Consider the following 25981-nt stretch of genomic DNA (forward strand, 5'->3'; position numbering starts at 1 on the left):
CATCCGAACACATTTTGTCTTGCAGTGTCATCACATATTAAAGGTGTCAGAGTTGTGTAAAGGTTGGCAATACATTTACTTTTCACTTTTCATGAATTTAAAGAAGAATAAAAGTTACCCCTCTAAAGTCACTGTCTCGCCCTGGCCAGTTTGGCTCAGTGGTTGAGCGTCGACCTGTGGACTAGAGAGTCCCGGGTTCGGTTCCCGCTAGGGGCACGTACCACTAAAAAAAAAAAAAAAAAAAAAAAAAAAAAAAAAAAAAAATAAAGTCACTGTCTCACCTATCACTCCCCTGCATTCTGACATGTTTTCTTGTGTGGAGGAGGAAGAGGGCACGGAGAGACAGCTGATGTGCCAGGAAATCTACATAACTCACAGCCTGTCTTTCTCGTGCCACGTTCCAGAATCAGAGTATGCTAGTGGGAGTACACTGCCCATGTGTACATCATTGGCCATGCACACCAGAGAGTCATAAACAGATGCAGATATCAGTATGCTGGCTCAAAGACCAACAGGGAGAAAGTGCGATTCCCCACTGGTTGAATTTTCTTTGTTGCTCATATTTAAAACACAAGACTAAGGGGGACCCTAGGAGAAAAGTGTGCTCTTTTATTAGTAGTGTTAGTAGTAATTTTAAAATTCTAGTTCTTTTAAAAGTCCTTTTATACATTTTTTAAAAATATATTTTTTATTGATTTTAGAGAGAGAGGGAGAGAAAGGGAGAGAAACATCCATTGGCTGCCCCCTGCAGACCCCCTACTGGGGATCTACCCCGAAACCAGGCCAGGAATTGAAGCTATGACCTCTTGGTGCATGGGATGAAGCTCAACCAAATGAGCCACACCCATCAGGGCCTTTTATGCATTTTTTGAAAGCTGTGGTTTCTCAGATTGTTGCTGTTTTATAGCTTTTTAAAATTTTAGCATATATATGTATATATGAAATCATTTTAACTATACATAAAAGCAAAAGTAATTCACAGAGCTCCTTATACATGTCGCTCAGGTTCCCCAGTTTTTGACATTTCTGAGCCATTTGAGAATGACTTGCAGACACGATCTGTCATTGCATCTTGGCACTTCAGTGTATATTTTCTAACTGTAAGGACCTATTACATCATAACCATCATGTTTAAATGTTTTGTGATACTGTTTTTTCTGCTTAAAAAATTACAGGGAGAGCTTATTTTAACACAATAGATATTACTGAAACTTGATAATGTATGTCAGATAGTTTTCATTTCTTGCATTCATCAAGTATTTGGTGAATGCCTACCACATGATTGGCATAGTTTTATGCATTGGGCAATAAACAAGAGAAGGTGTGTACTCTTGTTAGCTTACACTTCAAAGAGGAAGACAGAAGATACCAGATGGTGATAAGTTTATGCTAAAAATTAAAATGAAGTGATGAAATCGTGAGAATGCCAGTTGGCTACCTTAGGAAAGTGGGCAGGAAAGGTATCTCTGAGGGGCTATTTAAGCTCGGATCTCAATGACAGGAAGGAGCCAGCCATGGAGAGATCATTTCAACGTACATGGTAATTTAAGATGCTTTATTTTTCTTGAAGGTGCTTATTTTCTGTGACCTCCCACAATGTTAAGGATCTACAAACCAATATATTTTCATAAAACTAGCTACCAGTGAATCCTTTTGTACGATATGTTATTTTGTGGTAAATATACCTACCTATTAATTTCTCTGATAAATTCAAATTTTACATCTCAGTTTCCTAGGATTGCACTGTGATACTTTTACTAACATGTATCAGACTGATTGCTCTTACATTGTTTTGTGCATGCCAGTGACTTTGGTTTTGTGCAACCATTTATTTTCCACATTAACAGTGTTTCTCATGGCATATTTATTCTTAGGTTTTGTTTTTTTAATGTGCATTCTCTTGTGCATGTTTCAGGCAGCAGCAGCAGCAGCAGGACCCACCAGGACAGCTTTCGCACCCATGTGAAACGCCGACTACAAGTCCAGAAGCACTTGGCAGTGATCTAGGTACACCTCCGAACGTACATCACGGTCATTACCTCACGCTCTGTTTGCCACACAGGCTCTATGTGGTTTTGGCTTTACAGGCTGTTTTTTCTCTCTAATTGTATCAAAATTTTAAGGTATTTGTAAGTTTCCCTGGATAAAGCTGGCAGACTAGAGCACTCAAGGGATGTTTTGCTTTAAAATGATAAATGCTACCTGCAACTTCACAGTAATTAGTATATTCTACACAAGTTCCTCAGAGGTAATGAATATTACTAGGTAGAAAATAAGTACATCCTACCCCCTGGAAAACTCAAACCATCTGAATGTAGTCTAAATAACAATAGGAAGTCTAGAGTTACGTATCAGACCTTGGTTATTAAGTATTAAACTTTGGCCAGTTATTGGTAGAAGTTGAGTGAAAAACTGTATATAACAGGATTTCTAAGTGGAATGTGTAAAGAACTCTCAAAGCTGAGATAAGAAAACAACTTAAAAAATGGGCAAAGGATTTGAACAGACACTTCACCAAATAAAATATGTGGGGGACTAATAAGCACATGAAAATATACCCAACATCAGGCATCATTAGGGAAATGCAAATTAAAACCAAAATGAGATACCATTACACACCTATGAGAACAGTCTAATAAAAAAAATAAAATTGACAATACCAAAGGGCTGACAAGGATCAATGCAACTGGGACACTCATACACTGTAAATAGAAACGTAAAATGACACAGCACCTTTGGAAAACAGTTCAGTATTTCCTTACAAACGTAAAGTGAACTGAACCACATGATCTGGTAGTCCCACTCCTAGGTGCAAAACCAAGAAAAAGAAAACGGAGGTTCACAAGAAAACTTGAGTGTAAATCCCCACAGCAGCTTTATTCATAACTGCCTCAAAGTGGAAACTGCCTAAATGTAGTCAGTCCAGCTGGGAAGTGGATGTGCCACCTGCGTTGCCTCCAACGGACTGTATCAGTGATGAGAAGCAGTGAACTGATACTTTCTCCTCTCCTGCTCTGTACAACTCACAATCCTGAGCCTTTGTGCTAAATGTAAGAATATGAAAGGTAGAGAGAGGACTGTGGGCTAGGAAGCTCAGGAGCAGAGTAGTGACAGTGGTGAGTGGCCTGGGTATTCTTTTTGCCTCATCTGTCATGGACATCATGCTGGAGAAGCCACAGGTGCCATCCAAGAAAGAGAGGCCAAGGAAAGCCTACTCTGTGTAGCCAGAAGGGACCACCTAGCAAGACAGAAACTTTTAGATGATAAACACACTAGTCCAGCCGAACTGGACGAGGTAAATAAACTGGCCCTACTGCCAGCTTACCCTGTCTGCAAAGGCTAAGTAGGAGCCTAGTCTTATATCCCAACCTGGCAGTAATGAGGCCCACCTCCCACGTCCCCTGGCCAAGCTGATGTCAGAGAAAGCCAAGTGCAGAGCTGGGATTTTTACTTTCTTCAAGAGACAGCAGGGCCCCCTTTGCCATGGTGTCAGTGGTCATAGGGAGCCTAGAGTTGCACCAGCATTAAAGAGTCGTCTCTCTGGCTTCCTGTCTGGGTGGTATCAGAAGGGGCTTAGTGGAGATTTAAGGCTGTCATTGAGGCAGTAATGAGGCCACCCCCACAGTGTCAGTGAGAAACAGTAACAAGGCGTTCCTACCCTCCCAGTCATGTAGATATCAGTGGAGGACAGTGCGAAGTCAGAACTTCCATGTGTTCAACAGTCATAATCATACACACCTCTCCTATCTGGCAGCAGCAAGGTAGCACCTTTCCTCCCACCAGTGCTGTCAGAGCAGGCCTGCTAAAAGAGAAGATTTAAACAAGAGTCACAGTCTTATAATATCTGGATGGCGAGGAGTCAATCCAAAATCACTTATCATACTAGAAGCCAGGAAAAGTTCAACTTGAATAACAAAGATGACACCGATGTTAGAATTGTCTGACAAGGATTTTTAAAGCAGCCATCAGAAAAATGCTATAATGAGCAATTATGAACGTGCTTGAAACAAATGAAAAAATAAAAAGAGGGAAGAAATAGAATCTATAAAGAGGAACCAAGTGGAACTGCAGAACTGAAAAATAACAACTGAAATTTTAAAATTCAGTGGATGGGCCCAACAGGTGAATGGGACAGGAAAGAATCAGTGAACTTTAAAAACAGAACGATAGACATTATCCATTCTGAGCAATAGAGAGAATTAGACTGGAAAAAATTAACAGCCTTTGAGACCTGTGGGACTAGAATAAAAGCTCTAATATTTGTGCCATGGGAATCCAGGAAGAAGATGAAAAAGGGGTTTGGGCTGAAAAAGTATTTGAAGAAATATGGCTGAAAATTCTCCAAATTTGACAAAAGATATATAAACCTACAGATTCAAGATTGGTGGACCTCAAACAGGATAAACCCAGAGAAATCCATACTAAGACACATAGTCCAATTTCTGAAATTGGGTAAAAAAAGAAAAGAAAATCTTGAAATCAGCTAGAAATACCTTAACCTATAGCAATTTGCATGACAGCAGATTTCTCATCTGAAATCTTGGGGGTCAGAAGGAAGTGGCACATTTTTCAAGTGCTGAACGAAAAGAACTCTCATTTACTATATCCAGTGAACATTTCCTTCGGGATTGCAGGGGGGAAATTAGAGAATTTGGCACAGCAGACCTACCCTAAATTAATGGCTAAAGGAACTTCTCTAAACAGATATGATAAAAGAAGTAATCTTGGAATATCAGGAAGGAAAAAAGTACAGTAGAAAGAATAAAACTATGTGTAAACACAATAGACTTTCCTTTTGCGCTTTCTAAATTATGTTTCATGATTAAAGCAAGAATTATAACATTGATTTAGTTTTTAGTGTGTATATAGAAACTATTTAAGGCAGTTATAAATGGGGGAGAGTAAAGGGAGGTGAGGTTTCTACATTTCACTTGAACTGGTACAGATACAATGGAAAATACTTCGTCAGTTTCTTTTTTTTGTTTTGTTTTTTTTAATCCTCACCCGAGGACATTTTTTCCATTTTTTGTTCAGATAGAGTGGGAGGGAGAGAGAGGAAGAGAGAGAGAGAGAGAAACATCGACGTGAAGGGACACATCAAGTGGCTGCCACCCGCACGACCAACCAAGGCCGGGGACAAACTGCAACCGAAGTACGTGCCCTTAGCGGGAACCGAACCCGGGTCTCTCCGGACCGCAGGCCGACGCTCTAACCGCTGAGCCAAACCGGCCAGGGCACTTCGTCAGTTTCTTTAAAAATTGAATGTACACTGATCATACGACCCAGTCATTACACTCATGAGCATTTATTCCAGAGAAATGAAAACAACTGTCCAAGTAAAAACTTGTACACGAATATTCATAGCAGCTTTATTTGTCATAACCCAAAACTAGAAACAACCAAAATGTCCTACAGGAGATGAATGGTTAAATAAACTAGTACATCCATGCTATGGAATACTGCTCAGGATTGAAAAGAAACCAGCTATTGAAACATGCAACAACTTGGATGATTCTCGAGAGCATTATGCTGAATGCAAGAGGGAAAAAAAAAAAGGCCTCATAGGGGCTTAAACGGGATGATTCTATTTGCATAACATTGTAAAAATGACATTCATAGAGATGTAGAATAGCTTAGTCATTACCTGCAGTTAGCGAAGGTAACTGGGAGAGAAGTAGGTATGAATATAAAAGGATAACAAGAGGCAGATCTTTGTGGTATTAGAACAGTTTTCTGTTTTGGTGATGGTTTTACAGATCTGCACATGTGATAAAATACTACAGAACTATACACAACATTGTACCAGTGTCAATATCTAGGTTTTGCTACATATACTTAGATTGGGTGAAACTGAGCCAGAGTGTACCCAGGTCCTGTCTGGACTATCTTTGCAACTTCTGTGAATAAATATTTCAAAACAGATTTTTTTAAAAAGGTGATTTATTGATATACACAACAAGGTAAAATCTTTTTTCAAAAAGTAAAATCTTTTTTCACTTAGCATAGTGTATTTTTTTTTCTTTCTTGTTTTTTTTATCCTCACCCGAGGACACTTTTTCCATTTTTTGTTCAGATAGAGTGGAGGGAAAGAGAGGAAGAGAGAGAGAGAGAGAGAGAAACATCGATGTGAAAGGGACACATTGAGTGGTTGCCACCTGCACAACCCAGCCAGGGCCAGGGACAATCTGCAACTAAAATATGTGCCTTTAGTGGGAACTGAACCCGGGTCTCTCTGGACCGCAGGCTGATGCTCTAACCGCTGAGCCAAACCGGCCAGGGCTGTATTTTGCTAAGTGAAGGAAGCCATACGCAAAAGGCTCCATACACACTGTATTATTCCATTTATGTTGACATGCAGGGCAAGGCAAACTATAGGGCAGAGAATGCATCAGTGGTTGCCTAGGATTAGGGGTTGGAGATTGGCTGTAAAGGGGCAGTACAAGGGAATTTTGGGGGACAGTGGAACAGTTCTGTGTCTGGTGATGATGGTCATTCAATTCTATGCATTTGTCAAAACTTATAAAACTGTAAAAGAGTGAATTTTACTATATATAAATTTTAAAAATCAAAAAGGAAACTATAGTAGTCAAACGAAAATATATTTTCTAAGAGTTTACCTTTTGATGACTGATAATTTTCCAAAAATTTCTAAGAAATATATGTATTTTCTTTCCCAACAGGTGGCATGAGTGAAGAAGACATGCTTCAGGCAGCTGTGACCATGTCTTTAGAAACTGTTAGAAATAATTTCATAACAGAAGAAAAAAAATAATACCTTTTACAAATCTCTAAAATATTCATACTTTCCAACATTGTCCTGTGTGATTAAAGCATAGGGTCCATTTTGGTAATGTGTCAAAGAGAACAATGTTCAACAGAGGAAATAAGACTTTTAGGTGGTTTGCAAATAAAAAGCTGAGAAAGAAAAAAATGCATCAATGGTAGGACTAAAGAATGATCCTTCAAATACTAGCCAAAGAGGCTTCTAGCAGTTAAAGAAATTTAGAATAGTTTTCTCGATGTTCCTTTTTAATTTTTGTGTGCAATATCTAACATGTCTAAACTAGGGCATTTTTCTTGAATCTTTTTGCAGACCAACTAAAAAGCTCTTGCCACAGAACTTTTTCCATATATTTTTGTTTTCTTCCCTTTGGTGTATATAATTTGGCTCACTTTCATCACCTAATAGTTGCTTCTATGTCTCATTAACTAAATCTTTTAGGACAGTATCTCTTTTCTATGTTGATAATAGTAATGGTTCCAGAAGGATAAGTGTTCTCCCTCCACCTGTGTATTGTGCACTTGGGTATTTTCTCATGTTATTGTCTCAGATCACAATTTATCTGCTACATGGCTTTTATTATTTTTCTACAACTCTTAAAAGATGGTAATCTTTCTTGGGATTTTTCTTTTTAAGCCCTCCAAGATGGGATCATTATTTCATGATTCTGGTGCATTCCTAAACTCTGAAGTCAGCTTGCACAAGTACTGAAGAATAAATGAGCATTTCTAAAATGTGTGAGCACATCCTTTCCCAGATGCTTCATTGATGTCTTCTTAGTTGTGTCAGAACTTTGCAGCTTTGTTGTAACCCTCTATCCAGCACCTTTTTATTTCCTCTTTTCAAGTTGAGAAAAACAGAAGCAAAGTATGCAAGCAAGTTTCCTTCTGTTGTAAGACAATATCTAATACCCACCATGAATGTATGATAGACAAAATTTGGCCTTCAATTTTAGTAGCAGCTTCATTTTATTTTTCCTCTTGTGACTGGAGCTATCTGTTCTGTTTACAGCTGGGTCACGGAATATAGATGTCAGTTTCTACTGTACATCTAATAGGTGTAGCTTGCCAGAGATTATGATCTGGAACAAGAAAATAATTTACTAACAAAATATATTTAAATTTATACTGTGATTTAACATTTGCATCATGTTTAAAATAGCTTATATAGAAGTCACACAGTACTGAATGAGTCTGTAAATAAGAAAGTATTTAGTTTTGATAAACGATCTTTAATTGAGATGGCTAGAGAGTTTCTTGCTATGTCAGTACAAGGGTATGGTTTAGGTGAAATAAACCATGTCTCTCTGAAATGGGCGCTTTAGATTCTGTCATCTGCTCTGCATCCCTCATTCTTTATCCCCTTTTGCAGCCCTTTTGAATGTTGAGTTGTTGTTCATAAGCTAAAATTTAAGAAGACATTTCAGCTGACAGCTTACAAAATTAAAGTATGGTATGTTGCCATACTGGTATGTGGTTGCACACATTTTATCAGGGAAATATTTTTGATCTAGGATTTATTGCTAAGTAAAAAGAGATGAGAAAATGCTTTTTATTTATGATTATGATACAGCTTTTCCTTGGAAAGAGACAGATTTTTTTTAGTCGTCATTTTGTGCCAAGTGAAATCTTCTGAAGTTTCCCTTACATAAAATTGGACACTTTTACTTTAAAATCTAGTTTTCTTTTGATAATTGAAAATGTTTCAGAAGAATTATAGAACTTGAGAACTGCAAGGGATGTTAGACTTTAGTACTACTCTTTCAAGACTCACAAATCAATATATATATTTGGTCTTTATCTTTTCCCATTGAAAATTTACATAAAACTCTACATACACTTGAATTGATGAGTTACCTAACATAAAAATGAGAAAACATGAACAAGTTTTACCTAGAGTTTATGAAGTTCTTATATTACACACCCTTGTTAAAGCCTTTAAGGAAATATGGCATGTTTGACCTTCATTTGTTAGGCATTTTTTAAAAGCAAAGCTGAGCACACACTGGATACATTCGAATGTGTTTATTTAGTTTGTTGTGACATTGTTATATTTGGCAGGCAGATTCAGAATCACTAGTAAACTCTCATCTTGTTTGGATTGGCTTAAGTTTAATTGAACACTTAAATTCCATTGATGACTAGTATCAAAAGATGTCAATGCTTATAACCACAGTATCAGAAAATGTAAAAGTTACAAATAGCTATAAATCACACATCAGGAACTGCTGTTTACTTTATACTACCTGGAAGAAAGTCGGGAACAATGGAATTCACAGCTGTCCTGCTAACACTTTATATTGAGATTTCCATTCTGTTTTATCAATTGGGAACACATTAATGTTTAATATTTAAACTACTGGTATCATTTTCTAATGTATAATTTGTATTACCAGTATAAATACAGTGGCAATGCTAGTGTTATAAGTAAAGTTTAAACAAGCTTTGGAAATGCCACTTTCATATTTTGAGATGTCATGGATTTAATAAATAGTTATTTATGTTTTAACATTCAGAATAGTTAACCTCTGATCTAAAACCATCAATATACATTTTTACAGGAACAAATATTTCAGTACTGTAAATTATTTGAAGCGGTTGCTGTAGGTAAACTATATTTCAATTCTAAGATCTTGGCCAAATAATTTACAATTCACAGACTATTTAAGGAGGTGCTTTTTTTTCTTTAAAACTTGATTTTTCTTAATTAAGACTTTATTTATGCCAAAATTAATGAGGAAAAAAACTCAAAACCAGATGAGACTCATAGGCAAAACTACCAATAGTCAACATTGTTTCATTTAATATTAAGTTCAATAAAGTAAATTTTATTCCAGTCGGAGCCTAAATCACATTTTTAATGTCTGCATGTTTGATACTATATTTAATAGTATCATGCTAGTGCCAAAATTTACTAAATGTCTTAAAATTGGCCCATTGGACCTGTGCATGTTAAAAAAAGAATTGATTCAGTACATAAGCAAAATATAATTTAAATATTTTCAGTTGAAATATCTTCATGTTTTAAATTCTTAAGATTCAATAATTAATATTGATGACTTATTAAAAACTTGACCTGCAATTAGAGAGGCCTGTGATCACCACTTACTTAAATTGTTATCTCCGGGCCCTAACAAGTATGGAGATGTTATGTGATCTTCATTAAGAAAACCCAGATTGGATCAACTAATCATCTCGGTAGTACAGATTATTGTATTTTTTTTTTAAAAGGTATTCCACATTTAATGGTGTGCTCTTTTTTTTTTTTTTTTTTAATCCTCAGAGTCAGCCGGGGACATTTTTTTGTTTTTTGTTCAGATAGAGTGGGAGGGAGAGAGAGGAAGAGAGAGAGAGAGAGAAACATTGACATGAAAGGGAAACATCGAGTGGTTGCCACCCACATGACCCAACCAGGGCCCGCGACAAACTGCAACCAAGGCACATGCCCTTAGTGGGAACCGAACCCAGGTCTCTCTGGACCACAGGCTGATGCTCTAACCGCCGAACCAAACTGGCCAGTTTGTATTATTTTTTAATCCTCACCCGAGGACATGGTTAAAGAGAGGTAGAGAATTAGGGGGAGAGAGAGAAACATCAATTGGTTGCCCTCTCTATGCTCCCTGAATGGACATCAAACCCATAACCTAGGAACGTGCCCTGATGGAATCAAACCAGCAACCTTTAGGTATACAAGATGATGCTCAACTGAGCCACACCGGCTGAGCTCATAATTTTCAAATAACTTTTCTTCATTCCTGGTCCCTTTATAACCAGCACTTTTTGCTAAAGAAGTGAACTGGCATAACAAAAATATTTCGTTACATTCTGCTTTCATGAATGAAAAGATTATTTACATGATTTGTTAATGCTTGAATTTTGATTTTTTTAATTTGAAGAAAATCTTTGCTGTTTTTATTTTTTCCAAAATGATCTGGCATTTTAAGAATTAATGCTAGTAACATCACTTCTAAATTCACAGTAATTGGCATGCTAAATAATGTATCAATACTTGACAACTGTGGACTCAGACGAGGAGTGGGGAGCAATAGTAAAATATATGTGGAAATGCCAGATTTATTGAGGAAGCACTTCAGTTTTCTCTTGCATAGTTCACAGGTGAATGTTTCTGGGAATGTTTTAATGTTTGTTTTTAAAGAGGAAAATGTACATTTGAATGTGGTTATCTAATTTCTACAGTAACACTGGATTACTAGGAATAACTTTTTAAAAATAATTCTTATGTATAAATAAACTATTTGAAATTCAAGTACAAAAAAAAATCTGAAATAAAGGCATTATCATTTGGCCATGACACAAGTGCACTGTGACGGTGCCATTTGCTCAGGACTCAACTCTGCAGTGCTTCTGTGTGCACCCCTCTCTGAGTGTTTCTGTTATTACACACACAGGCCTTCCTGTCTGGTCCTTAGAAAAGCTGGGCTTCCAAATCACTGTTGAACACTGAGGATTCTATTGTTAATGTGGATGTTCTATAAGTTGTATTTTAAATATCAAAGATTATTAAATAAAGGTAATGTTTGCTTTTTTATTTTTGTTTTTGTGTTTATTGTTAATTCCTAACCTTGCCATTCAGTTTGGTTGGAGGACCAGCAGCGTCCGCACCACCTGAGAATTTCAAAGTGCAGAGTTTCAGGCCACACTCCCAACTTCCGGAGGACCTGTTTTTAACAGGACCCCTTGCAGAGTGCAGTTGGAGAAGCATTGTTTCATGGGTCTCGGCGATGAATAAAGCAGGCCAGCTAGCTGCTGCCCAAGGGCGCAATTATCACTTGAGCCTCTGATCTTTTTTAAGAAGCTAAGAATCCCACGTTTTTATTTGAAATTAAGTTTTGCATGCTGGCTCTGAGGTGAGGGGGTGGTTCCTTTTTTCTGGTGAACAGAGAGAAGGCTGAAGAAGCTACTAGGTAGTGAACAAGAAATTGGGTGTAGGCAAAATCTTCCCATGTAAGGTTTCATAAGTAAAGTTAAGTATGGATTGTATTTCTATTTTATTACACCAAGCATTCTGGCCCCACTTTCTTTTTTTTTTTTTTTTTTTTATCCTCACCCGAGGACATTTTTCCATTTTTTGTTCAGGTAGAGCGGGAGAGAGAGGAACAGAGAGAGAGAGAGAAACATCGACGTGAAGGGACACATCGAGTGGCTGCCACCCGCACGACCCAACCAGGGCCGGGGACAAACTGCAACCGAGGTACATGCCCTTAGCGGGAACCGAACCCGCGTCTCTCAGGACCACAGGCTGACGCTCCAACCGCTGAGCCAAACCGGCCAGGGCCTGGCCCCACTTTCTAGACTATTCCCAAGCCTTTATTTATTTTACTAATTTATTTTTTGTTACAGATGTTTTTCCTTTTTCCCCCATTGACACCCTCCTCCCCATTCCCCACTTTTTGTCTATGTCCATCGGTTATGCATACATGCATATAAGTTCTGTGGTTTATTCCCAAGCCTTTAAAAAAATATTTTAAAAGGCCCATTAACTACATCTACCAAAAAGCATGCCAGTTTCTACCTTAAGTAACACTCCCCCCCCCCCCCCAAACTGGCTGAATGTTTAACACTGTAGGTATTGTTTAACCTATCTCAGATCAGAATTTTAGTCAAGACTCCCATTACCCACTTGTGCATTTTGTTTATCTCCCCGTTAATTCTATGCAATTATTTTCATCACCATCACATGACTACAGCTCAGTTTTCACACCTTGGTATATTTTGGTTGTTAATCCACATCATCTGGATCTCTCCCAGTTACACCCCTTTTGTCTTTCTCAGCCACTTCTAGTCCAGGACATCATATCACATAGAAACATGTACAATAACATCATAGCTATTCAATTGGCTTTCAGCCTATTTTTAAGTCCAGCCTTCCCAAAGCTGCTTAGCCCCATCATCCCAATTACCTTTAAGTGAATCTTCATTACTGTCAACATGTTATTGCAAGGAATAATATATGTAAACATTGGAAAGGATGATGCCAAATTGTTTGTTGAAATAACTGTATGCCTGGACAACCCAAGGAAATCAACTGAAATGCTACTGAACTAATAAGGGAGGTCATTTTACAAATGGGAAACTGATGCACACAGAGAGGTTAAGTAGCCTACGCAAGGTCATACAAGCTAATAAGTGAAAGATCCAGGCAGTCAGCCTGAGGCTCTGCACATCTAACCCATGGGCAAATGTTTAATAAATACGTCCAGAATGAGATGTGTTCTTTTAAAATCATTCTGATTTCAGGGAGAGCTTTTATTGCCTGATGCCATCATATTCCAACTAGTGAGGGCATTGCCATGTCCCATTCACAAATAGTGCAATGTGTTTCTCTGTGAATAAAATCAAAGAGAAAGACGTCAGTATAGTTAGTGCTATACATAAAAGAACTGCATACCTGTCCTATCCTTTTTTTTTAATCCTCACCTGAGGATATTTTTCTATTTATCTTCAGAAAGAATGGAAGGGAAAGAGAAAGAGAAACATTGCCGTGAGAGGGACACATCAACTGGTTGCCTCACGCATGACCCTGACTAGGGCTGGGGACGAACTGCAACCTAGGTACATGCCCTTGGCTGGAATAGAACCCAGGACTCATTGGTCCGCAGGCCCATGCTCTACAGCTGAGCCAAACCGGCTAGGGCTATCCTATTCTTATCAAAGCAAAAAGTTCGGGAGTCTCTCTGGCTGCGTTAATGTGTGTCCTGGTACCACTGCAGCAATAGCTTGCTTTTAAGTCAGGTGACCCTTCTTCCTTTAGGGAGGAAAGCAAGCAAGGCATGTGCAATCTGAGTAACAGCAAGTGCCACCAATACCATAGGCAGGATAGTAAGAAGCTAGGAAAATTCCTTGGCAAGTGGAATGACGGAAATTGAGAAAAGGTCAAACAATTAACAACCTGCTAATAAATCGCAAGGTCTTATCTTCCCTTACCAAGGACACTTAGGAGCAAATAGTTTATACCTCCCCTCCCCAACCAGAGAGTGAGTACTTAAATCACCCTGGTCAGGGAGACAGACAACAGAGGCCCAGCTGGTGCCATTAATGCCAGCCAAATCAGAACGGAGGAAGCAGGGGAATAAATAACAAAAAAGCCCAACTGGGGTCAGACAAATCCAAGGTAAAGGCAAAGCAGTGAATCTGACCAGAGAATGATCCCAAACTCTATCTTGACGCATCAGCACATTAAACAGCACACCTGAAGAGCTGAACATTCTGCTGAGACCCTCCCTGAGACATCTCCCAAAACTCCAACCTTTAGAAAACAGATAAGAACCCTCAAGATAAGGAACCCAGTTGGTGCTCGCTCTATTGAGTATGGTTGTGCCTCCCCGACCCTTTCCTCAGGTGTATACTTTCTTTTCTTTCCCCTAAGCTCTCGGGGTCCCCATGAGACTTGCAACCAGGGGAGCAGAGGGCAGTGGCAGTAACCCCCTGCACCTGTCTCCACAGGTCCTTCTTTTACCTCTGTAACTTGTTTCCTGAGTCCACACAGCCCAGCGTGGCTCACTTCTGTTGTTGTGACCATGACACTTCTATCTTTAGCCTTTCCTTTGTTTCACTGTCCCTAGCTTTAATAACCGTACTCTCAAAACCATCTGGACGGTGTTGTGAAATCCTTCCTACACCAAATGAACCCACACTTTTCAGACCACGGAGGGCAGACCACCCTCGGTCCGGTCCCTATGGGGTGACAATAGGAGAGTTTACATTAGAACAGCTATCCTTCCATATTAAGTCTGTCCTCTAATGAGTTATTTGGGGAAAAGGTGGCCTGTGTTTTTAAATTCATCCTTTAAGCCGGCTTCTTGAATAATGCTCTTCATATATTAAGGAAGGCAAGGTCTCAACATTGAGCTGGAAGCCACCAGAGCATTTCTACTATAAAAGGTAATCCATATGTGTTTCCTGCCTGGACGTTTGCATTTGCAACCCATCCTTCCCGTGTGTCCCCAGCTCCTCCCGGAGCGCCGGCACAGAGCAGAGCAGCCCTCGAGAGGTTATGGAACAATCGATACAGTAACCTGCGCTAAATTGTGTAAAGCCGCTCCCTGCACCGTGGAGCGACCCCGCCAAGTCTCCGCGCACCACTGCCTTCGCGGGTGGCAGAGTTAAAACACTGGTTTCACCCACACAGTGAGCCCACGGGGTTTCCGGGCCACGTCGGCTTCGCGGGCGCACCCAGCGAGGGTGGGCTCGGCCTGAAACACAACTTTTGCCCGCAGACAGCGCCGCGTCGCCCCGGGTTCCTGTAGAGACCCGCGTCCAAACCCGGCCGGGACCTGGAGGTCGACCGCGCTCTTTGCCGGAGGTAGCGGCCCGAGGACCACGTTCGGTCTTCCGCGATCCCACGCTCCTTTGCGCCAAGGACACGTCCGTCGGCTCCGCAGGACCCTTCTACGCCGCCGCGGCGCCTCTCTATGACCCATTGCCGCGTAGCGAGTGGGTGTCATGGCGGCCGGCGGGGAGTTGGCAGGAGTTGCCCACAGAACTGGGGGAAGTCACTAAAGCAGAGGAAGAAGTGGCCCAACTGGACGGTGGGAAGTCGTGGGAATGAGCAGAGACCCCGCGGGGGTGACTGTGTCACAGGAGGCAGGCCCCTGGTAAAGTCCCAGGCCAGGCCTCTGTGTTTCTGTGCAGAACGGGACGTTGGTGGGAGCCCCCCGAAGCCGGCGTTGCCTAGGAACCCCTCACTGTGTGCTCGAATCCTGAGCGTTTAGATTTTGGAGCGAAGGCAGCGGTTCGAGGACATTTGGTGGGATCGTCCGACGGTGCTGGACGCTTTTTTCGGAGCGGACCAGGTCGTTCTCTAACCCACAGCGATGTCGTCCTGGCTTGGGGGCTTCGGCTCCGGCTTGGGCCAGTCTCTGGGTCAAGTCGGGGGCAGCCTGGCCTCCCTCACTGGCCAAATTTCAAACTTTACGAAGGATATGCTGATGGAGGGCACGGAGGAAGTGGAAGGTAACAGCTGGAGCGATGGGGAGGGCTTTTCTGGGACCCAGAGAGCGTCCGTTTGGTCCCCACTTCCATCCGTCAGGAGACGTGGACGGGTCGCCGAGGAGTGTCACTCCGCCCCTTTTTTCTTTATACTTCATCTTTGCCGCTTAACCGACTTTTCTCTGATGTAAAACCCCTGGCGTCCGGGGGCAGAGTTCTGGTTCACCTCCCCTTAAATACTCGGGATATCTCCGAGTGGAGTGGAACTGCTCCTACCTTGAGTAGAGTTTATTTTTGTTTGGTTCATCTACGCCCACTGCTTGCTTTGGCCTTAACTTGGAGGCGGAACTGATTTTGATACTCTGCCTTTATACTGACAGTTAAAAACCAAACATCAATGTATGACACAAAGTCACTTTTTTTGTTAGATTGATGTAACAATTGCAGTAACTCATTAAGTATTTAGTGTCGCTAATCCTGCCTGACTTGAATATATTATTAGTGAAACAAGTAAACAAGTATGTTTGTCCTATTTGTTATTTTACATTTTAGCTTATTCTGGTGACAGCGTTCCAACTCAAAAAGTATTTTTCTGCCTAATTGCCCATTGCCCTAGTAGAACAAGGGACATGCTCGATTCTTTGGGTATCCTTAGCAACCTTCACTCATTTTTGAAGCCCTCATTTTGTGTTACTAATGAGTTGTGACTCAGAGTTGCATGGTAATCACTGGTTAATTACTCTTTTGATTTTTTAAGATTTCTTTTAGCAAGTAGTATTTAGATCAAAAGAGTTCTTTAATCTTACTCTAGGTCTGCCTCCAGGGAAGTAATGGGCTGGTCTTTTGGATGAAAGCAGTTCCTTAGACAGTTTTATACATTAATAAATTAGCATTCTGGTTTAATTTTTAAAATCCTGATTGAACTGAGCCTTCGTGTTTATTTGGCTGAAGTAAAGTTAGTTTGATGAAAAAAATTAGAGAGAGAGAGAATTTATGTGGGTCTATTTAGAGGGGAGGACAGTTGGTGAGCTGCTTAAATCCTTTTCACTGCTTGGTATACCCCTTGGGTGGGAGGTACATCAGGTGGGGCAGGTTGGGAAAGAGAGTGGAATGGATTCTTCCCGTGTTTGCCAAAGAAGGGGTCACGTGACCTTGAGGGCAGGCACAAGCAGAGAAGGGCTGGATAACATAGGAAGTGACTAATCTTTCCTTGTGTCCCAGGTAGGGAAAAACAGTTGGCAATTTCTTTGACCCTAAATCAGAAAATATGCATACCCCCAACCTGGATGTCCTGCAGGCCTAAGGTGGAATTCATTTTGTTCTTCCCACCAAATATGTTCCTATATTCTGTCTTAATGGTTTCACCATCTACCCAGTCTCCTAAAGTAGAAATCTTTGTCATCTTTGCTTTGCCTCTTTTTCATCTCCTACTTCCATTTGGTCACCAAATCTTGTTCATCCTGTGCCAGAATTGCTTCTTATATCTGTCCTTTCTTTTATTATGCCTATTTCTTTAGTTCATATCCCCATTATCTTTACCACACACTATTTCTTTTTCACATCCTGTCATCCATTTCTCCCTACTCCACTCCATTTTCAGTTGTGTTGCCAGTTACTCTTCTAAAAACAAATGTGCTGCCCTGGCCGGTTTGGCTCAGCAGTTAGAGCATCAGCCCGCGGACGAAAGAGCCGTGGGTTCTGTTCCCACTAAGAGCATGTACCTTGCAGTTTGTCCCTGGCTCCGTTTGGGGTCATGTGGGTGGCAACCACTTGATGTGTCTCTCTCACGTTGATGTTTCTCTTTCTTTCTTCCTCTCTCCCTCCCTCTCTGAAGATGAATGCAAAAATGTCCTCAGGTGAGGATTAAAAAAATAAATAAAAAATAAAAACAAAATGTGCTTTAAAACCTCTTCTAAAAACAAATGTGTTTTAAAACCTCTTGACCCTATTACTTACGCAGTAAAGTCCAAACCTCTTAGTTTTGTGATACCGGAAAACTACCCTATCTGGGTTCAACCTACCTTTTCAAGTCTTATCTCTTGTCCCCTCTTTCTCTTCCATTTGCCAAACATATGCACATTCACATACACGTGCATGTTTGCACCCAGAGCTTATGCCACATGGAACCTTGTATACCTACACAACCTCAAGCCTCTGCATGGAAGCCTTTCCTTTTCTGCTTCCTCCTCTGTCCTCCTTTGCCTAGAAAATAATTTTTCCTGTATGACCCTTCTCACGTGTCTGGTACTTGGTGAAACCATTCTCATTCCATGGCAGATAGAATTGATGCATTAAAAATCTGTGTTCTAACAGAACTTTTGGATCTCTCTCCGACAGCAATTACCATGTCGAGTTATAATTGATCTCTTTCCTTGATGCCCAGGGTAGGGGCTCTACTTTATCCTTATGTTACCAGTATGTGGCATCTTCTACATAGTAATAGTAGAAGCTCAGTAAAAATTTTGCTCAGTGATTAAAAATCTTCAAAGTTGCTTAGTGCTTTTGTTTTCCTTTGTGTTAAAATAGGACTTGCTTAACACCTAATTACTGGTTTTGTAAATCATTTAAAAATAGGGTCAGAGTACAGTTCATTTATTCATGCAACAAGTATTTATTGAGTGTGTATCATATGTCAACAGTGAACAAGATAATAGTGTCAAAATAGTCCTGTTAGTACAACTTGGAAATCATTTATATTTACAATATCAGAAAGTTGTTATTTTTCCAAACAAACAATGTACTGATTTATTCAAGGTTAGGAGCTTGAGCTTTTACTTCAGGCATGGGTTGAAATTCTACTTCCATGCATTAAGAATTGTGGGATCTTTGGCAAATTATTCAATACTTAACCTGTAAAAGGTAGAGTTTCCTTATCTGTAAAATAGAGATAATCATACCTATCATGAGGTTTGGGAGGATTAAATGAAATCATGAGTGTAAAACACCTAACACTGTGCCTAGAGAATAGTAAGCATTAATAAACAGTAGCTATTGTTTTTGTTTTCCCTTATTGAGGAATAATTTTTTGGTCTGTATAACATCTATCTTCCCTTTATTCTTAAAAAGGCCAGATTTTTGTGGGGGAGGTGAAGAGGGAGGTCTGCATTAATTTTTTTTTTCAATCCATTTTTGAAACAATTGCTGTTTCTATAATTACCTTCCTAAACAGATTAGATTATAATTTGTTTTCTTCTGAGTAGCAATTACAGACAGTCCTGTCAGAGTTTTAAGCAAGATATGTAAACAACCACAGAAACAACCACACCTGGTGATTTTCAAAACAAGAAGAGTGGGTTTGTCACTTTTATTGGACACCACTTATATGTTCTTTTAATTTAAACTATAATTCACAGTATTTATTTTTGTCGTATTTAAATACTGTGATAATGAAAAATACTAGCACTTAGGAAGAAACCTAACTGTGGATGATAATTTCCTGGCAACATCAGTGGTGCTATTTACCACTTCTGGCCTCTGAATCTTCTCGTAAATGAAAATGTACCAAACCAGACTGAGCTAGTCCTCTTTTAAATAAATTGTGTCTATGTTATTTGAAATAAGTATTCTTTTAGTATATTTTCATTCTGTGTTAATAGGTCATTAATTATTTGATAGTCCTGGAAGCAGAAGTAGTTAGAAATAAGGCCTTAACCCCAGTTCCATAAATATCATTTAAACACAGAGAGATTTAATTTGCAGAACTTAATTTTCCACATTTTAGTGAACACTTCCAAGGGATAAAGGAAGACACCCTAGGGTGTATAGATAGGCAAAAAGGACTTCTCTGACAGTAATGAACACTTGCGGCAGTAGGAAGTAGTGATAAAATCAAGTTATATTTATCTTCTGGATATGTTCTCAATCAGCATACCACTCTGTTTAAAGCTCAGTGAAGTATATTTCCCTTACAGTGCCTTTCTATTAGTTTATATGGTGTTGATCATATATTCAGTTTGTGCTGTTTCTTTTGTAGCAGAATTACCTAATTCTAGGACAAAGGAAATTGAAGCCACTCATGCATTCTTAAGATTGGAGGTAAGGAAAATTAAAGACTACTGTTGAACTTGGATTTTTCTTTTTCAAAACCATGAAAGTTATTCATGCTTTATTTCAATCTTCTCTTTTTAATGCACTGCTTACCACTTTTTATCTCTTGCTCTTTATATTTTTTTTTAAAGCATTATCATCTTCTTTTAGATAAAGAATATATTTATAAGTTGCTGCACTTTGCTATTTAATATTCCCACCTCTGCTTCTATATGATGGAAGTAGGAAAACTGCCAAATGTAGAAATAATAGTGGCAACAACTTATCATTGTCAAGGATTTACTGTGTTCTAACAGTGCTGAATTGCAGAACCACATTTATTTAAGTTAATGTGAAGAATGCAGTTCTTTTTAATCTGGAACTGTTAAATTCCCTAACAGTAAAAAAAAGTGTGATATTTGTATGCAAAGAAGTTAATAATATAAGAATAGCAAATTGGTTTTATCACCTTTTTCATTATTAGTGTCTTGTGGCAACTAGCCCAGGGCATTGTACTTAATAGGGATGAGGAAAACTTGGAAAGGTTCAGAGGAAAGCCACAAAGACATGAGAGGATTTAAAGTGGGATCTATTATAAATACGAGATGTTCAGTGATTTAGTCTTTGGATAAGAGGAATAAGGGAACACTTAATAGTATTTCAGCAACAGGTATTCTTAGAGGACTGTGGTAAGCATGTTTTTCTATGTGTCAAGCCCATAAAAAGAAAACTGAATTTAAATAATAAGAAAATATTTACTTGCAACAAAGATTTTTGAGTTCTGGTCGAGATTGCAAGGTGAGATTATGGAATTTGAAAGTAGAGGGACCTCTCAAGAGGAAATATAGTAGTATTCTGCCTCAACAGAAGATGGCAGTTTGGTGTCACTTAAGAGATGATAGCTGTGATTACCTAATAAGTAGCCGCTTTAGGTGAACTATTTAGGTGAACTTAATAGCTTCTTTCTTAGTAAGGCTGAGATAGGAAATTGTTCCTGTAGTCCCTAGAGAAATCTTTAGTACAGGCCCACCAAGAAAAATTATATGGCACAGATGTGTGTAGTGGCATTAATTTAGGTAAATTTGCCAGTGTACATTTTGGGGGGGGAAAGGTAAATAGGGTTGCCCTGGCCAGTTTGGCTTAGCAAATAGAACATTGGCCCGCAGACCAGAGAGTCCTGGGTTTGGTTCTCGCTGGGGGCACGTACCTTGGTTGTAGGTTGTCCCCTGCCTCAGTTGGGGTCGTGTGGGTGGCGACCACTCTATGTGTCTCTCTTGCTTTAATGTTTCTCTCTCTTCCTCCCTTTCTCCCTCCCGCTCTATCTGAAGATGAATGCAAAAATGTCCTCTGGTGAGGATTTAAACAAAAAAAAGTAAATAGGGTTAACCTGCTAAAGGAGTGTCTGCTCTGTATTGAGTTTGAGACTGGAGCCCTGGCCGGTTTGGCTCAGTGGTTGGAACGTCGGCCTGCGGACCAGAGAGTCCCGGGGTCAGTTCCCACTAGGGGCATGTCCCAACAAAAGAGAGAGAGAGCGTTTGAGACTGGAGATAGAAATCTTCTGTCCCTCTTTGATCTCAAGTCTAATTTCTCATACAGTTGTCCCTTGCCACTTTGCGCTTCGACTTTCCCGGCTTCACTCTATCGTGGTTTTTTAACTTAACCACTGTAGAGCGAAGCTACGAAAGTCGAAGTGTGAAGTGGTGAGGGACGACTGTATATAAATAAAGAATACTGCTTCGCGGAAATTCATTTATCGCGGTAGTCTGGAACTGCTTAACTGCAATAAACAAGTACTGACTGTACTGTTATCTTGGGCTGCATGGTAAATATGATATTAGTGTTTAGAAATATATGTATGTTTAGTATAACACATCTGCAAATGAAAGCCAACTTCCTCATTTCGTGCTTATTCAAAGTAATGTGAACTATTCTAGTACTAGGGGAAAACAGACTATTGGACTTCTCAAGGGCTTCATTTTTTTATTTTATATATTTTTTATTGATTTTAGAGAGAGAGAGAAAGGGAGAGAGAGATGGAAACATCAATGAGAGAGAAACATTAATCGTCTGCCTTCTGCACACCCCCAGTGGGGCTCAAGCCTGCTACCCAGGTATGTGCCCCAACTGGGAATCAAACCTGTCACCTGTGGGTGCATGGGACAGTGCTCAACCAACAGAGTCACACCAGCCAGGGCTCAAGGGCTTTATTTTCTAATGTGGTTTTCTTTTTTTTTTTTTAATCCTCACCCAAGGATATTTTTCCACTTATCTTCAGATAGAATGGGGGCGGAAAGAGAGAGAAAGCAACGTTGATGTGAGAGAGATACATCGACTGGTTGCCTCCTGCACAACCCCGAACAGGGCTTGGGACCAAGCTGCAACCAAGGTATGTGCCCTTGACTGGAATCGAATCTGGGACTCTTTGGTCCATGGGCCAATGCTCCTACAGCTGAGCCACACCGGCCAGGGCTAAGGTGATTTTAACTATACATGATTCTTGCCTTATATCAACACATAAGCATTTCACACCCTAAGCCCTTATGTGACCATGCAATGAGAGAATAAGGTGAAGGTATGATTGAAGCTGTCAAGAAACTTGCAATATAAATTTCTATTTAGAAAGTTAGTTTAGACAGAGGGCAGCGTGTTTTCCAGAGGAGATTAGATTTGCATACAGATGTTAATATATAAAGGTGACTGAATTAATTGGGTTTCTTTAGTTGCAAATAACAGCAACCAACCTAAGCAAATTTAGCCTTCTATGCCAAGAAAAATAGTTAATCACGTTTACCACCTGGATCCAATGGGCTCTTTTAATTTTTTTAATATTAAATCATTTTAAAAGTAATTTACGGGAAGTAAGAATAAAGTCATAGTGAAAACCTTTATTATACATTTTAATAAGAATTTATATATAACAAACCCAAATTGTTATTCTGTATTAACTCTTATGCATGAACTGGAATGTATCTTATCTTGTAAATACTGATTCTAGATTCACTTACATTTCTAATAGATTTTATCTTATTATTACTTCTGGTTCTTTTTGTTTACTTGTATTATTAAACCCAGTACTTTGGAAAACTTTGATGGTTCATGATTATGTTGAAGAGATAATGGCTTATCATCTTTGTTGCATAATTACAAAGCATTTTTATTCTTTGATTTATAAATACCAATTTAAATGATTAATCATCTAAATTTTTTTTTCGTTTTTGTTAATCCTCACTGGAGGATATATATACATATTTTTTTATTCCTCACCTGAGGATGCTTTTCTGTTTATCATCAGATAGAGTGGGAGGGAGGGAGGGAGGGAGGGAGAGAAAGGGAGACAGAGAGAAACATCGATGTAATAGAGCCACATCAACTGATTGTATCCTGTACCACCCAACCAGGACCGGGGACAAACCACAACCAAGGTAGGTGCCCTTGACTGGAATCGAACCCATGACTCATTGGTCTGGGGCTGATGCTCTAACTGCTGAGCCAAACCGGCCAGGGCACTGAGTATATTTTTTCCATTGATTTTTAGAGAAAGTGGAAAGAGGAAGGGAGAGAGAGAGAGAAACATTGATGTGTCTGATGTGAGAGAGACACATTGATTGGTTGCCTCCCTCACATGCCCCAACAGGGGCTGGGGATTGGACCTGAAACCCAGGTCCATGCCTTTGACCAGGAATCAAACCCGAGACTCTTTGGTTCAAGGGCCAGCAGTCTAACCAATGAGCCCACCAGCCGGGGCATGACTATCCTTTAGATAGTTAGGACTACTCAAAAAAGAGATTCACAAGCGAAAATTGGTTCCAGTAGACCTTGATGGTATAACAAGGGTTAAGAAGGGAATAATTTTTAAAAAAAGCACATTTTTTCTTTATTGATTTGAGAGAGAGAGGAAGGGAGATGGAGAGAGAGAGAAACATCGATGAGAGAGAACATCGATTGGCTGCCTCCTACATGCCCCCCACTGGGGATCAGGCCCACAAGCTGGGCTCGTGCCCTGACTGGAAATTGAACCAGGGACCTCTTGGTGCATGGGTCAACGCTCAACCACTGAGCCACACCAGCTGGGCAAAAAGGGAATAATTTAAGGATGAGAGTTTCTTATGGATTCTAAGAGCAGAAATTGTAGCCAGTCTTTAAGAAGGATCTGCAACCAGAACTGGAGGCCCTCGGGAATCTGTCTCATTCTTGCTTCTCTCTTCTTCTTTATGTATGCATATTCTTTTCTCCCTCAAACCAGCCCTCTCTGCTTCATATTCCACATAATAAAAATGGCCCATGACAGCTTCTGTTCTGTTATGGGTCAGCACATGAAAAGAGTCTGTCCTTTATGTGCTTTCTGACTCACATGGCTAGAGAAATGAGGGAGACAACCCAGTTAGGTATTGGCCAAATTGAACATTTTGGAGTTCTCGTCATTCATCAGAGTTAAACCAATAGCTTTAAGTATTGTATGTAGAAAAGCCTAGAGTGGACTTTTATGACTAGGTTTTGACTTCACTATATTGTATTGCTTTAATTATGTATGGTGTTTTTTGTGTTAACAAAATATCATGTAAAAGCAGCCAATAGAATAGAAAGTAATTGGTTGTTTGACCATTGGTCCTATTTATTATTATTTCTTCAGTGTAACCAAGGTCTGTGTTAGATTTCTGGAGATAGTCTGCCAAAGTAGGATTTGTTTATGTTGTAATTTTTCCATTAATTTACTCCACTGATTTTTCTCTGGGAATTCATATAATTTCACACCTGTCAATATAAGGAATTCCTTTAATTTAAGAAGAAAGCATATCCTCAAAATGAAAAAGTCTTCACCTTCTAACAGCAGCTTTCTTTTCCACCATCAGTCTCCTTATTCTCAGTTATTATTGTTAAACTGTGTTTGTAGTTATATTAGTAGAATCCTTAGTAAATTATTATCTGTAATAATTTGTAAATTCCTTTTTGCAGAAAGTCTTAGTGTTCATTTCTCTTGCTCCATTATGTACTTATTCATTCAAATTTCAGAGAATGATACTAGGTTAAGATAATTTAATATATAGGTACATAAAATTTTAAGTAACTTTTTTTATACATGTCAACCTCTTAGAGGACTGTGATATCTAGATTCATTGAATTAAACTTAGAATATTTTTGTGTACTTCTAACTATAGCTTTTAAAACCAAGGAGTTTTCACATTGGATTTTTCAGAGGTGCCTCAGGAGCCTCTGGGGTTCAGGCAGACACATGGTGTGAGGCTTTGGCCTCCTATCTGTACTTCAGCCAGAAGTCTTTTTATTTATTTATTTTATTTTTTCTATATTGATTTTTAGAGAGAGAGGAAGGGAAAGGGAGAGAGAGATAGAAACATCGATGAGAGAGGACATGATTGGCCTCCTCCTGCATGCCCCCCACTGGGGATTTGGCCCACAACCTGGGCATGTACCCTGACTGGGAATTGAACTGGTGACCTCTTGGTGTATGGGTCGACCCTCAACCACTGAGCCACACCAGCCAGGCTAGAAGTCTTTTGAAAAAGATTTATTATAAAAAGTTTTACTGTTTGGAGAGAAAACAAAAGTTTAAACATGTAATCTAGCTCATTCATTTAGCAGACATTTACTGCCTATTATATGCTAGAAATTGGGTATACAAGATAGGGGAAACATTGATTAATGACTTTTTCTTAGTAGAAAATCAAACTGAGGAAGATTTATTTTTTTACTTTGGTTAAGAATTATGCATAATTTCTATAACATGCTTATTGCACTAGTAACTTTAATGAAATGTGTATTTTAAAGGCCATAATTTGGTCAGACCTAGAAGCAATGTTTTTCATAATGCCATACATATAACTGTTACTAACATGTTTTACTCTTTTTGTTGAAATACTTTTTTCTTTGCTTCTAGAATGAAAGACTTAAGAAACTTTGCTCTGATCTGGAAGAGAAGCATGAAGCTTCAGAACTTCAAATAAAGCATCAATCTACAAGTTATCGAAACCAACTACAACAGAAAGAGGTAAAGGTTATTACAGTACTTCATTCTGTTTTACTGTACTATATTTAGGAAGTTTTTAAGAGTTATAAATCAAGCTATATGTAGATCCATAAAAATATTGAAAGGGTATTGAAGTTAACACCAATTCAGTTTGATATCATTAATTTAACAAGATCTCTGTAAGCTCTTTTATTATGTTTATGTTACATAAACTAACCTTTGTGGAGTTTAATTTCTGCTTTC

The 25981-nt window shown here is 39.3% G+C and overlaps 2 protein-coding genes across 7 annotated transcripts in view; both read left to right on the forward strand.

Moving 5' to 3' along the window:
- ATXN3 (ataxin 3) overlaps nucleotides 1–7728 on the forward strand; it is a 28709-nt gene extending 20981 nt beyond the window's left edge. For all 5 annotated transcript variants that reach the window (XM_036264465.1, XM_036264466.1, XM_036264467.1 and 2 more), the window contains 2 exons: nucleotides 1916–2007; nucleotides 6681–7728. In XM_036264465.1, coding sequence (XP_036120358.1) covers nucleotides 1916–2007; nucleotides 6681–6772 — 184 coding nt within the window. In that variant the 3' untranslated portion in view covers nucleotides 6773–7728. The remainder of the gene's footprint in view (nucleotides 1–1915; nucleotides 2008–6680) is intronic.
- Nucleotides 7729–15232: 7504 nt separating this feature from the next.
- Nucleotides 15233–25981, forward strand: part of TRIP11 (thyroid hormone receptor interactor 11) — a 67718-nt gene continuing 56969 nt past the window's right edge. Inside the window, exons 1-3 of one of the 2 annotated variants that reach the window (XM_036258533.1) lie at nucleotides 15233–15753; nucleotides 19706–19764; nucleotides 25649–25759. In XM_036258533.1, the coding sequence (XP_036114426.1) occupies nucleotides 15615–15753; nucleotides 19706–19764; nucleotides 25649–25759 (309 nt within the window). In that variant the 5' untranslated portion in view covers nucleotides 15233–15614. Of the gene's footprint in view, nucleotides 15754–19702; nucleotides 19765–25648; nucleotides 25760–25981 lie in introns of both variants that reach the window. The other variant, XM_036258523.1, reaches the window with a different exon arrangement.

This window comes from Molossus molossus, unplaced genomic scaffold (assembly GCF_014108415.1).
Source record: "Molossus molossus isolate mMolMol1 unplaced genomic scaffold, mMolMol1.p scaffold_m16_p_1, whole genome shotgun sequence".
NCBI lineage: Eukaryota > Metazoa > Chordata > Mammalia > Chiroptera > Molossidae > Molossus > Molossus molossus.